At 42.9% G+C, this 14,494-nt stretch overlaps 1 protein-coding gene across 6 annotated transcripts in view; it reads right to left on the bottom strand.

Moving 5' to 3' along the window:
• Nucleotides 1-14,494, bottom strand: part of WDFY2 (WD repeat and FYVE domain containing 2) — a 192,220-nt gene that overhangs the window by 7,180 nt on the left and 170,546 nt on the right. For all 6 annotated transcript variants that reach the window (XR_015138020.1, XR_015138021.1, XM_086329181.1 and 3 more), the window contains 4 exons: nucleotides 9,271-9,376; nucleotides 4,317-4,418; nucleotides 3,325-3,455; nucleotides 1,179-1,287 (listed from right to left, as the gene is read on the bottom strand). Coding sequence is in view for 4 of the 6 variants with exons in the window: in XM_086329181.1 (XP_086185307.1) it covers nucleotides 1,179-1,287; nucleotides 3,325-3,455; nucleotides 4,317-4,418; nucleotides 9,271-9,376 (448 nt within the window). In the remaining 2 variants the exon portion in view is untranslated. The remainder of the gene's footprint in view (nucleotides 1-1,178; nucleotides 1,288-3,324; nucleotides 3,456-4,316; nucleotides 4,419-9,270; nucleotides 9,377-14,494) is intronic.

Raw genomic sequence — 14,494 nt, 5'->3', positions numbered from 1 at the left:
ATATAACGTGTATAAGGAGTCCTTAAAATTGAATTCAAGTGCATTTTTTAACTTAACAAGGAACTGAGTACTATATGAGCATCATGGATAAATCTATACAGTAGTACTTATCCATCAAAAAGTTCAACATAATCCTCAAAAAAAGGACAAAGGCAGCTGGAAGTTTTAACCCAGCTGATGGAGAATAAAGGCAGATGAGATTTATTCAAGGAAGAAGGGAAGTAACACTATAAGGCAACAAATGGGTAGCCAGATGTGTCCTTTCTGTATCTCATCTCATCTTCCAAACAGTTCTACGAGATGTCTCGATTTCAAAAATAAAGGAAGCGAGATGCCCAGAATTTACTTAGGACTGGTGGCTTCCAAAGAGGGTTATTCTAACCACCTTATCCTGCAGTTGCCTCCACGAAGGAACCAGAAGAGCCCAGGAAGTTGGGCTCAGTGAACCCAGGCGAGCCTCTGCCACTGGGAGCCTCAGAGAATGACGTGGGCATGGCCTCTTTAGTCCTGGGCTTTGGCTCGGGCAGGGAATCCACATGGCCTAGCACAATTCTTAGAGAGGCTCTGGAGGACTGCTTCTGGATTAACTGATCTCACTGGGAAAAGATCTTGTTTATTACTTTTTGCCTTATCCAATGCTCGGCTCAAAATCTTCTGTCCTCACAAAGCCAAGGCCAGCAGCACCATCTTCCTCCCCTGAACTCTCCCAGTAACCCTTATCCGTTTTACTCTTTTGGCTGCTGAACATGTTAATAATTGTTAATAATAATTAATATGTTAATAACATGTTAATAATAATTAACTGTCTTCTTAAGAGTATGTCCCCAGGAGACTAGCGGCTCCTTTCAGGGGAGGGCCAGGTCTCATTTTGGCGTGTATAGCCAGTGACTGTACATGGCGTGTAACAGGTTCTCAAAGATGCTCATTGCTCAGGGTAAGCTTTAAGAGAAAGTTTCTGAGCTCACCTCACATAGTCTTGATGCTTCTGTACATTTACTTAGGGCCAAAGATGGAAATGGACTGACTCAGTGGTCATGAGTTTGAGCAAGCCCTGGGAGATGGTGAAGGACAGGGAAGCCTGGTGTGCTGCAGTCCCCTGGGTCCCAAACAGTTGAACACAACTGAGTGACTGAACAAGGACAAAGACAGCAAGCTTCGAAAATACGATGGCGTCCCACCTTAATAACCTTGTCAGTTCCCGAAGTCAGTAACCATCCTCTGGTCGCATCAAAGTGCACGTGCACGATGTTATGTTTACTGTCGTGGAAGGTCGCGGTGGGCGCACGTCTGGAGGGAGCAAAGGAAGTTTCCAGAAGTGAAAGGCAGAGTATATACATGAAGAAGATCTAGAGTGACAGTAAGCTCTAATTTTTAGCCAAATGGCTCAAACGACCTCACGGTTAGAGATGCTCCTCAGAACTACTTTTATTCCCTGGGGATGAAAAGAATGAAAGGATTCTTAGACGGTCCAAAATGGTCAAGAGATGTTGAAGTTTCTTTAGAAACTTTCTGGAGAAATTTGTTGCTCTGACTGAGTCTGTGAGATTCTCCACCCGTGCTGTTAACAAATCTTTAAAATAACCCACTGTGCTTTTGCTAAGTTTGATCTCAGAAGGACTTGCTGATAAAAGTCTACTTTGGTCTATTTCATTTTTAAAAAAGCACATTTGTTAAAATGCCTAAGACACTACCACTTTCATCTAAGGGCTATTTATTTTTTCTCCTCTTTACCCTGGTATAAGTGCAGACTTGGGTTTTTCTGTGGCATTCTAATGCTTTAACAAGTAAAACAATATATAAACAAACACTGCTACTTGCTTTTTATTTTTTGAAGCCTTGCATTTTTTTAGTAAGAAGGCTGCTAACTGCCTAGATGCTCTAGAGGCAATGCAAAATGTACCCATGGGGAAGAGGCAGAAGAACCAGTGGTGTGGGACAGCAACATAGGGGATTAGGCTGCAGTTTTCTAATCATGTTTCAAGTTCCCACTCCTCAGCAGTGGGCTCTCTGAGACAGCTGTTAATTGCTCAATCTGGAGAACAGATCTTCAGTACCCTAAAAATGATGATTGCTTTAAAATATTTAGAACTAAAGAATTAGGTTTAATCTGTAGTCACTTAGACCCTCTGAATCTGTGTCTTTAATGAAGAATTCAACAGGAATATCCCTAAAGTCTCTCGCAGCTCCCTAATTTAATGAGAAGCACTCTTTTATTAATTTCATCACATATGATGAGCAGAAAATAATCAGTGAACATAAGTGCTTACTTATGCAAGGGCATCTTAATTTATATTTGCTGTGATTAAATATGAATAAAAAACATTTCCATTAACATGAGGGTTATCTGCAAAAGAATGTTTTGTTTTATTAACTTGCCAAGAATTTCCTCTAAATGCTGACCTCCTTGAGTGCATCTGAAATATGTTTCTATTTATATGCAGCTTTTAGGACATCCATCTAGTACTTAAAATGATTTTACTACATTATATGGGGGCGGGGGTGGTGGTGGCGGCGGTGAGAATTGGGCAGACAAGTCCCCTATGAGATTCTAATTCACTAAAAGGGACACTTGGTGAAGAACACTCTGTTTACATGGAAGGTAGTTTGCAACAGCTAACATTAAAAAGATAACATGGAGTCTTTCCTGGTAGTCCAGTGGTTAAAAATCTGAGCATCCAATGGGAGAGGTGAGGGTTCGATACTTGGTTGGGAAACTAATAACCCAAGTGCTGTGCAGCATGGCCAAGAAAATTTTTTAAATGTTAAAGAAAGAAAAGAAAAAGGCAACATGGATCTGCACCCCCCATCCCCCACGAAAAAAAAAGCACTGTAATCTCAGGTTCTGGGTTATTGGGCAAGGCCAACCAGCAAGATTCAGCAGCTGGGCAACTGGTGGTACAAGACTCTGAGGAGAAGAGACTTGGCTTTTTCTGGAAAATAAAACCTCTGGGGCCCGTGGGCTTATTCGCTCCTGCAAAGATACCAGCTCCGGCTAACAGTGAAGCTCAGGCTCCTGTATTCCCGGGCAATTCTCCAGTAAATGAGCAGGCAGAGGATTTCCTCCAAGAACATCTATTTTCAATGCACACACCCCTGGGATTGACAACAGCACAGAGATGATTTCTCAGCGCTGCACTCTCTCCTCCTGCCTCACAAGGGGACACCACCTCCTGATGGAAAGGAGGGCTTTGCCCACCTGCCACGGTCCATACTGGAAACCACCAGAAACCAGGGTGCCATTATTCATGGCTGCGGGGCTCGGTACAGCGTTCGGGTTGCCCTCGTCCCTTAACCTTGACAATTCCGCAGGCTGCTGTGACTTACTCCTCATCTGTGATGGCCTCGTGGCAGCTGTCACACACCCTCACTTCAAACTCGAAGCCCATCAGCGGGATCGGGGAGCGCTTGGAGCTGCACTTGCCGCAGACCGCCTTCCCGCACTTGCGGCAGTGGTGCTGGAGGGAAGAGAAAACGTGCTCAACTGCGCCTGTGCGCCTCCGCTGCGCCAGGTACGCCCAGGTGTGACCCACAGCCTCCAGGTGCGGATGCTCAACGGGAGGGCCCCAGCGCGTTGGAAGCGCGTGCCAGAGGCTCTTCTTTTTGGATTCTGTTTACTCAGAATGAGGACTGTTTAGGAAGTAAATCTGATTGTGCCACGGCCCCAAGCGCCCCTTTCCCCAGTCTTGGTTCTTTCCAGTTATCATCAATGTGAACCTCCCCCAGTTGGGTTATCTTAATGGTGTCGGGTGTGCGGAGGGTTTACGGAGGAAGTTCCACCTCCAGAGATCACGCTGTTCGGTGAAGAAGAACTGGGATGAAACCAGGCTCAATTCACTGTCTACATGTTGGCCGTGCTCAAGCTGGGTGGACTGGCATTTGATTTCCCCGGGGGGCAGACCAAACCCAACCATAGAATCAGGCTGAAAATGCTGTCTTATAAGTAGATCTAAATAACTAAAACTAAGATGGAAGGAACGAAAGTGAAATTAAAGAGAAATAAGTATCACTTACATAATTTCATGGTTTGGTACCATTTGAGCTAAGCTCGGCCCCTCTAATTTTAAGGTATATTTCACTAGATGCCACTAGAATTCTAAAATCATATCACTTAACTACTGGGAACAAGTCACTACAGAAACTAAATCCAGTAGGAATGAGCTTCAGTAGAGAAAGGGAATAAATTCAGCAGAAAGTGACTCCAAGAGAATAACTTACCCCCATCACAGCTCCCACCCAGGGGTGTTATTTCTTCCAAGATCACAAGGTAAAGTTATTTCTAGGTGATAACGTTTTGATGAAGCAAGCATATCACCCACCTGTCTCAGGCCGATTTTCTTACTGTCCCACATTTGCTTGAAGTTCCAGAAAAAAGGCTGATCGCACTTCTGGCAGGAATCACTGTCCAACCATTCAGGGGTCTTGCCAAACAAAGCACACAACAGATGACAGTGAGAAGCAGTGAGGATCGCGGAAGCATCGACACTGCTGAAACTTACGCAGTCAGGATGTGTCTCTAAGAAACACATGTGATTTCTCAATCATTTAAAAAATATTTACTGAATGCCTCGTGACGTGTCAGGTCCTGGGGATGTAGTGGGGAAGAAAAAGAATTTAACATCATGGAGCTTATAATTTATCAGGGAAGATGAAACATGATAATCATATTAATAGTAGTTAATTTCCCTGGTGGCTCAGACTGTAAAGCGTCTGCCTATAATGCGGGAGATCCGGGTTCAATCCCTGGGTTGGGAAGATCTCCTGGAGAAGAAAATGGCAACCCACTCCAGTACTCTTGCCTGGAAAATCCCATGGATGGAGAAGCCTGGTAGGCTACAGTCCATGGGGTTGCAAAGAGTTGGACACGACTGAGCGACTTCACTTTCACTTTCATTATGTGAAACAGTAGAAGGATCAAAGGTCAGAGACAGAGAAGCACAGAGTGCTATGAGAACAGGATGATCTAGGCTGGGGTTCAGGACTTGTCTCTGACAAATGATAACAAGCTGAGATCTGGGGATGGATGACAGGAGGCCAGGCACACGGGGCTGAAAGAGGGCAGGGCTGAGAGAAGGGCAGGATGGCTGGAGCGCAGTGTAGGGGTGAGGAGAGAAGGGCTGGGGGTGGGAGAGGGTGTAAAGGGCTGAGGCTGGAGGGGTTGGATGTAGAGGCCACACCACAGACAGCTATGTTGGTTTAGGACTTTATCTCACAGTCTCTGATCATATGCAATTATCTCATACTCTGATCATACACAATTATATTCTCTCTGTGTACAATTATATACATCTGCTTATTACACTGGCATGCAGCTACATGTGCTGGGGGGACAGGACCCGACCACAGTGGGAACTCAAAAAGCACTAGCCCACTGTCATGTCGGAGTCAGCAGGGTTAGTCCATTTCCCTACCTTTATTTTTTATTTTAAAAAGAATCTTTTGTCAAAATTTACTTTATTATTTTTGGGTGCACTGGGTCTTCATTGCTTTGCACAGGCTTTCTCTAGCTGCAGCGAGCAGGGGCCGCTCTCTTGTTGCTGAGCATGGACTCTAGGGCTTCAGTAGTTGTTAACTCACCAGCCCTGCTGCTGCTAAGTCACTTCAGTCGTGTCCAACTCTGTGCGACCCCACAGACCGCAGCCCACCAAGCCCCTGTCCCTGGGATTCTCCAGGCAAGAACACTGGAGTGGGTTGCCATTTCCTTCTCCAATGCATGAAAGTGAAAAGTGAAAGTGAAGTCGCTCAGTGGTGTCCGACTCTTAGCGACCCCATGGACTGCAGCCTTCCAGGCTCCTCCGTCCATGGGATTTTCCAGGCGAGAGTACTGGAGGGGGTGCCAGTGCCTTCTCCACACCAGCCCTAGAGCGCAGACTCAATAGTTGTGCACAGGCTTAGTCGCCCCATGGCACGTGGAATCTTCCAGGACCAGGAACTGAACCTGGGGAAGTTCTCCCCTAGCTTTAAGCAGAAACAAACCTAAAGCTATATATTTTCTCAGGAGGAAAAAAAGAAAGCAAAAAGGTGACACTTTAAGAAAGTTTATTTATTAAAACTGAGGAAAAGGGACTTCCCTGGTGGTCCAGTAGTTAAGACTATGAGCTTCCAATGCAGTGGGCCTGAGTCATATCCCTGATAGGGAAGTAAGATGCCACAAGCTGTACCGCATGACCGAAAAAATTAAAAATGCAGAGTGCAATGACAAGGATACAGAAAGAATGATAATACATTAAAAAAAAAAAACAAAACCTGAGGGAAAGAAGTAAGTTTCAACTTGCTTGGTAATTTTCATGCCCTAATTCATGTAAAGACAGATCAATAAAATAATACAAAGTTTCTTAGCTGAAGACAACAGTTTACCCCTAAAAGACTTATCTATATTGTGATTTTTCAGAACAGTTATGATGTAGGAAAATAAGGAAGATTTACAAAACACACACACACACCCATATTTTACAAGGAAGCATGCAGGTTTAGGATGTGTATAAAATATGTTAGTGGGTGTCTAAGAGGAGGGAGCTGAGAGTAGGGCTCTGAAAAGGGGGGGGAAATCAGCATGTGTAATATGATTCTCTTTTTCGTCAAAAAAAGAAAAATCTAACATGTGTATCTGCAGAGAAAAATGTAAGAAGGGATGTTTGCCAGTATGTGAAGAGTGATATTTCTGGGTGGTGATATCATGGATGGGCTTCCCCAGTGGCCAAGCCGTAAAGAATCCACTAGATTCTTCAGTCCCTGGGTGGGGAAGATTCCTTGGAGAAGGAAATGGCAACCCACTCCAGTGTTCTTGCCCGGGAAATCCCATGGACAGAGGAGCCCGGGCAGGTTACAGTCCATGGGGTTGCAATAGCATGGGATATGACTTAGCGACTCAGCAGCAACCCTGAGTAACTGACATTCTCTTTGTTAACGAGCACTGTAATTTTTCTACAAAGAACGTGTATTATATATACTTAAAAAATAATAAAATTGTAAAAAAATCAGATTTTGTTAAATGTATAAACACACGTTTAACCTACATCAAGATGTCAAACAGATCTGTGTTCAGCCACTCAAGGCCTTCTCCCACCTGCCCGCCCTCAGGGCCGCCACCCCATCCGCTCTGCGTCCATTGCTCTGCATGTGACCACTCCTGTGTTTCGTCTTGGTCAGAGTGCTCTCTCTCTCTCTCGCCACAACCCTTCGCTGGAAGGTGAGCCGATGGTGACAAGCCCCAGCTCTGATGCTCTATCAACTGTGATTGATTTATTTATACCATCGAATCGTTTTCGGAAGCTTTCCCCTCCACGTCTTTTCTTCCAGAAAGGCTACCAGCCCTTCGGGTCAGGGACAGCTTCATTACATCTCAGGCTTCCCGAGCTGGGCGCCGCACGGCACCTGCCACAGGTAGGCAGCCCCACGGACACACCTGGGAGGCTGCACGCTTATCATATATGACACTCGCGAAAGATGGATGCGACCATCACCACGGCTCAGTTAGAGCTTTAAATCACTCGAGAAGATTTACAATAGTCAACAAGTACCAAGTGCCCGTATATCTGCATGTCAAAAGGCATCACTGGAGCAAGATGGCTCCAAGGACTGCCCACCGACCGACCGCCTGGTTTCCTTCTCTGGAGAGTGCACTGGTATCCTCCTTGGACTTCTGTCTACCGAGGGCAGAGGCTGTGTGCACACAGGGAAACGAGCCCAGCGGCTCCCCTCCCCAGGTCTGGTCAGTCAGGCCTGGGAAGAAGCCTGGGCACACCGGGCGTGACTGTCCCTCACCCAAAGCAGGCCGCCATGCACCTGGCCGGCACACGCTGTCTTTATGCCAATAGGGCCAGATTGTATTTTCAAAAGCAATAATCCACTATTCCTCACTTCCTGACTGAAAGGATCATTTTAATTAGTTACTAATAGAACTCCTGTGGATTTACAGTTTGAGCAAATCAAACTTTAATCTTCTTAAGCATTTAATTACTGGCATTTGAAAGGCACAGCATTGTGGGTAACGGCAATGACTCTCTTGAAATGAGACTGGGGTGAGGCTGTGGAAAGAAGTTGGGAAATGGCCTTTGTTTAATTTTTAAAGTGTTGCTCTTCTAATTCTTGTATCCTTTGAGGACACAGATTAGAACACACATGGTCAAAGGGAAAATTTACCCAGCATTAATCTAGGGAAATGAGAAAATGGTTAACTTCAAAGTACTTGTCAAAGGGGACGTTCAGTAAACAAACCAGCTGTTATGATGCTGAACGATGAAAAAGCAAATTCATCGAAAAAAGAATGTTATGGTTAAATTGGCAAAATTTATGTTCTGTAAATTTTATCTCAATAAAAAATTGTGTAAATAGTAAATGAAAAAAAGAAAAAAGAATGTTACAACAAAACTTAAATAAATGCTTAAAAATGACAAATTTTTATAAATAAAAAATATTTATATCTGGAGAACTGTTTAGAATATGACTCATAAACACAAAAAATTATTTCTAATATTTCTATTAATACCAAACTAGGATTCTTCATCAAATACCACTTCTCACACACCAGCCGCCATTTCCCCCAATAACATAAAGGGCCAAGTTGTCTGCTTTCATAGTGCACTTTAAGCCGAACGGCTGTAATTACCTGAAAATAAATGTTTCTTCTCCTCTGAACTTGTAAATCATGCAACAGATTTGAAGTCTAAACAGCTTAGTCTCAGCCTCCTTACGAATCTCCACTGCATGAGTATTATGTGCAACTTTGTGAGGGGCTTATAAAAGGAAGCTCCTTTCATACTAGAATTGTATTTTATTTTACTATTATTGTTTTTCTGATTTTCTGACATAACATGTCTTATTTTCATGGTTTTCTCAAAGAAAAAAGTGGGCTTCCCTGGTGGTTCAGTGGTAAAGAATCTGCCTGCCCATGCAGGAGACAGGGGTTCGATCCCTGGTCTAGGAACATCCCACATGCGGCACAGCAACTAAGCCCCTGTGTGCACCACAACCGCTGAGCCTGTGCTCTAGAGCCCGAGTCCCGCAACTACCAAAGCCTGAGTGCCCTATAGCCCACGCTCCACAAGAGAAGCCGCTGCAATGAGAAGCCCGCGCACAGTAAGTAGAGAGTAGCCCCAGCTAGACGCAACTAGAGAAAAGCTTACACAGCAACGAAGACCCAGCACAACCGGAAAAAAAAAAAAGAAAGAAAGTGAGCAGGCGGGGAGGCTGAGGCGTTCCTCAGCGGAGTCGGAGGTGCAGAGCCCAGCCTGGTGGCCATGGAAGGGTGGCTCGAGCCTTCTGTGAACCTACCTCCTGCCTCTCCACGTCCATGTTCCAGACCACGATCCCACCGTCACCACCACAGGAGATGAGCTGCCGCGTGTGCTGTGCATAGGACAGGGCCTGGACTTTGTCACTGCCGAAGAAGCAAGAAGAGTCAGTGACCGTTCCGAGGGCAGGGAGAGCCCTGAGGGCAGGAAGCCTGGCGGTGAGTCTCGTGCAGGCTCACCCCTGAGTGGCACCCAAGAGCAGACCTTGGAGACCGGAATGGAATGGTCCACATGCTAACGCTGGGAGAGTACTTGAGATTTGCAACATTTAAAATTAGTCAAAATGCTCCTTTAATAATTAGCGATGTTGAACATCTTTTCATGTGCCTGTTGGCCATCTGTAGGTCTTCTCTGGAGAAATGCCTACTTAGGTCTTCTGCCATTTTTTGGATTGGGTTGTTTGTTTTCTGATGTTGCATTGTCTGAGGTGTTTGTATATTTGGGAAATGAAGCCTCTGTTGATTGCATCTTTTGCAAATATTTTCTCCCGTTCCATAGGTTGTGCTTCCGTTTCATTGATGGTTTCCTTTACTGTGCAAAAGCTTGTAAATTTGATTAGGTCCATTTGCTTATTTTGCTTTCATTTCTTTGGCCTTGGGACACTGACTAAGAAAATATTGCTGTGATTTATGTTCAAAGGGGCAAGTGGAGAAGGGATAAATTATGATTATGGGGTTAGCAGATACACACCACTACATATAAAATAAACAACAAGGATTTACTGTATAGCACATGGTATATATATATATACTTCTCTCGGAGAAGGCAATGGCACCCCACTCCAGTACTCTTGCCTGGAAAATCCCATGGATGGAGGAGCCTGGAAGGCTGCAGTCCATGGGGTCGCTGAGGGTCAGACACGACTGAGCGACTTCCCTTTCACTTTTCACTTTCATGCATTGGAGAAGGAAATGGCAACCCACTCCAGTGTTCTTGCCTGGAGAATCCCAGGGACGGGGGAGCCTGGTGGGCTGCCATCTATGAGGTCGCACAGAGTTGGACACGACTGAAGCGACTTAGCAGCAGCAGCAGCAATGGTTCAGTGGTAAAGAACCTGCTGGCCAACGCAGGAGATGCTGCTTTGATCCCTGGGTTGGGAAGATCCCTGGAGAAGGAAACGGCAACCCACTCCAGTATTCCTGCCAAGGAAATCTTGTGGGCAGAGGAGCCTGGTGGGCTACAGTCCATGGGGTTGCAAAAGAGTGGAACACAACTTATCGACTAAACAACAACAAATATACGTATATGTATAACTGGATCACTTTGCTGTATATCTAAAACTAACACAACATGATAAATCAACCATAGTTCGAGTTTTTAAAATGCTCATGTGAGATGCTAAGGCCCCAAGAAGAGGTGGTCTCTGTCAATTACCAACACTTAAGGAAAAAAGCTGTTGAACTACTTATAATCGTACTGGTTCCTTAATTATCAATTAAATAAAATCTGTGCCATCTGTTCATGTTATATTTGTAAGGTCATCGGGCACCTGATGGAGCCAGGTAACTGCTGCCTAAGACGCGAGGCGCCAGCACGGCTCCCGGGGTGAATCCACAGCAGCAACAGACTTGAGTTCACTGAGTGTCTCTCTCTAGTTCTCATGCCCTCTTCCCTCAGTTTGTGTCTTATTTTTCTTTCTGGTTCGTACATGGCTGACAAATTATTCCCTCTTGGTGGGGAATCCAGTTTAAGGGTCTGACAATTTAGTGACCACCACCAAAAGATGACAGAGATCTACTCCACTTTGGGAGATAAAGAATGGGGAGTCTGGCTTCTTGGCGGTTTTTGTTTGAATATTCTTCTGTTTTGAGCTCAAATTAATTGAGAATTCTGTGCTCACTGGGAAGGAGAATAACTCTGTGAAATGTGGATTGGTGATTTTGTGTGTGTGTGTGTTTGTGTTTTCTTTTGACTCGTGCCTCCAGTTGTAGGACTGAAGCTGTTAAGCTCTGTGTGCCTGTGTCTGAAATTCAGGGGGTGTTTACCTCTTGTGTATGGAACACTTTCCTATTTCTGAAGGTGTCAATAAATTAGATTATGGTACCTGTTAAATTATAAGCACTTGCTTATAAAGATAAACAAATGTTTATATAAATTGAATATTTCTGAATTTCACAGAAAATAAGGAAATTAAATCCCTAAAGCTTTAAATTTACTAGGCTTAAAAATAAAAATTATTTTACAGAAAATACTATCTAACTCAGTGATATTTTAAGACTCCCAAGTTCACAAAACTAACTCTTTGGCAAATGACTAGTGTGATGAGTTTCAAAACACAGCCATGTCTTTTTCTGGCTTTGTTAATGTTAAATATAATGCAAATGTACATTTTGCTTTACTTGGGTTGATTTCTTCTAAATTTATATAGGATAAGTGGTCAAATAAGCTAATATTATGCCTATATAATATTTAAGATTATGAAAAATAAGCATGTTCAATTAAATAATTTTTCTCATAAACTTTAGATAACAGTTATGTTTTAAGCATACCAACTTAAAGATAATTCCCAAGATCTCGGGTAATTTACAATGGAATCACAGTAAGTTGAGCTAACTGGTTAAGTCACCAGACACCTACAATGGATAATTTCTTTCTTTTTAAAAAAAAATTAATCTATTTATTTTTGGCTGCATCGGGCCTTAGGGCATTCAGAATCTTTCCTTGCAACATTAAGGCTTCTTTCTAGTTGTGGCTTGAGGGCTCAGTAGACCCTTGGCATGTGGGATCTTAGTTCCCCGACCAGGGATTGAACTCGTGTCCACTGCTTTAGAAGGTGGATTCTTAACCACTGAACCACCAGGGAAGTCTTGATCATTTCTAAATAAGTTACTGAAATTTCAACTGTACAGCATAATATTTAAGATTATATATGTTTGCTTATTTTTATGTGCTACAGAGAGACTGTAACTTAGGCACGTGTCTGCTCAGTCACGTCCAACTCTTTTTGACCCCATGGACTGTTGCCCTGCCAGGCTTCTCTGTCCATGGAATTTTCCAGGCAAGAATACTGGAGCAGGTTGCCATTTCCTACTTCCCAACCCAGGGATCGAACCCCCATCTCCTGCGTCTTTTGCATTGGCAGGGGGATTCTTTACCACTGTGCCACCTGGGAAGCCCAACATAACGTAGATGAGTCATGTCAAATGAACATGTTCCTTTCTTTTACCATTTTAGAGGGATGTAAAAGTGACGTACATTGCAGGAGAAGCTGACGTCACGTTTCATGAGCTGTGCTAAGATGCTCCCTATGATGGAAAGTTCTCAATTATCCATATCCTCTGTCCTCCCAGTCTTCTCTACAAAATAAGTTAGTTACTTTGGTTAATTACTAGAATTAAAATGGGTGACTGAGATGATGCCAGGTGCAATGATGAGAAGGAAATACAACTGTGTCTGTGTTGTAGTTTTGGGGAGGGGAAAAAACGAGAGAGTAGTTTTAAAGCAGTGGTTCTCAAACTTTTTAGTCTCAGGACCCCTTTACATTCTCAAGTCTTATTTGAGGACACCAAAGAGCTTTAGTTTAAGTGAGTGGTAACTATTAATATAAGTGGCCTGATGGTAACTATCAATATAACTGGCCACCTGATGTGAAGAGCTGACTCACTGGAAAAGACCCTGATGCTGGGAAAGATTGAGGGCAGAAGGAGAAGGGGATGACAGAGGATGAGATGGGTGGATGGCATCACTGATTCAGTGGACATGAGCTTGGGCAAACTCTGGGAGCTGGTGAGGGACAGGGGAGCCTGGCGTGCTGCAGTCTGTGGAGTCTCAAAGAGTTGGACACGGCTAGGCAACTGAACAACAACTATCAATATACTTGAAATCAATCTGAGAAAATTTTAAACTACTGATCCATCTGAAAACAGCAATGATGAATCCATTCCCTTTTAACCAAATAACATATGTTTTGGGAAAAATGTATTTTCCAAAACAAAATATTTTGAAGGCAAAATGGCATTGTTTAATATCTATGCAAGTCTTTCTAATGTCTGGCTTAGCAGGAGAGAGCCAGACACTCATCTCTTTCTGTGGGCATTATGATGTCACTCATGTAGCCTCTGGAAAACTCCATTTTATACTTTTGAGAGAGCTTGAATGAAAAAGGCAATTTTAAAGTAAAATATAAATTTGTTCCAGAATATCAAAGAGAAAAATAAAGGACAAAACATGGAAAGTGAATTTTGCTTGCTTTGATTTATAATACTTGGGAGTCTTAAAAAAAAAAAAAAAAGCTGCAAAATACATTAAAATCTTGGTATAATTCCCTTGGGTTTGATGGCTTGCTTCCTTAGTTTGCTGATTAATGCCTTGGACTACAATGCAAAAGGATATTCCTTACCTTCTATAGAATCTGCCTAGCTAGCAGAGATTTTGTCTCACCAAAATCCTTTTCACAGCTTTATGCTGATTTGAAAAGTTCTTGATTATTTAAGGAATGAAAAGAAGAACAAGGGCCCTCTTTTGAAAAAGAGCTACATTCTTTAAGACTGTACTGCTTTCTGTATTTATTTCCCAAGTCTTCTTGTTACTCTGATTATATAGATAGCCAAGTATTGTTTTTTTTAGGCACCTGTGCTCCTATCTTAAGTATCTAAAGATAAGTATCCTTTGACAATAATTTTGGTTTTGCCTTCCCAGGTTGAGCCCTATATTTTTTGGGGAAAAAATTGTTTAGGATATTTTTTACACCTAAAACTATCTTTGAGATTTCCAAGCGGGGTTCTGGAAAATTACAGATCTGTTTCCTTTGCCTCATAAAAATAGAGATGGTATTAAAAAAAAAAATCAATTTGTTTACTGTGTTACTATTCTAAGAGTTGCATAGGAAGAGCTGTCAGATTAGAGAAGATGCTTAGTCTTCCCTAGGTTAAGTCAGTATGGCTAAAAGATTATTAATATATTTCTGAGATTGTATATTACATGCCAAGACCCTAGAGCTTTATCAATGCTTCCACTGTCCATAATATGCTTTTACCTTCAGGGAAAACACTGATCAATTGCTCAGGAAATAGTTATGTAGGGAGTATCAGTAGAGAATTTCACTCTTCTCAATTCTGATATTATCACAGTAAAAAAATATCCATTAAGTTTCTATAATCTACAGGTAAATTTGTATTATTTTGATGCTTGCCTGAAGGCTTTGTCACAAGCTACAGGCCAGAAGGGACAATCTCAGAATTTTGAGGAAAACAATTCTATGCACC

This window comes from Bos grunniens, chromosome 12 (genome assembly GCF_055505025.1).
Source record: "Bos grunniens cultivar Pamir isolate PY7600 chromosome 12, Bosgru_T2T1.0, whole genome shotgun sequence".
Classification (NCBI taxonomy): domain Eukaryota; kingdom Metazoa; phylum Chordata; class Mammalia; order Artiodactyla; family Bovidae; genus Bos; species Bos grunniens.
Note: the sequence above shows the minus strand (reverse complement) of the source record. Positions and strands in the feature narration are given on the sequence as shown.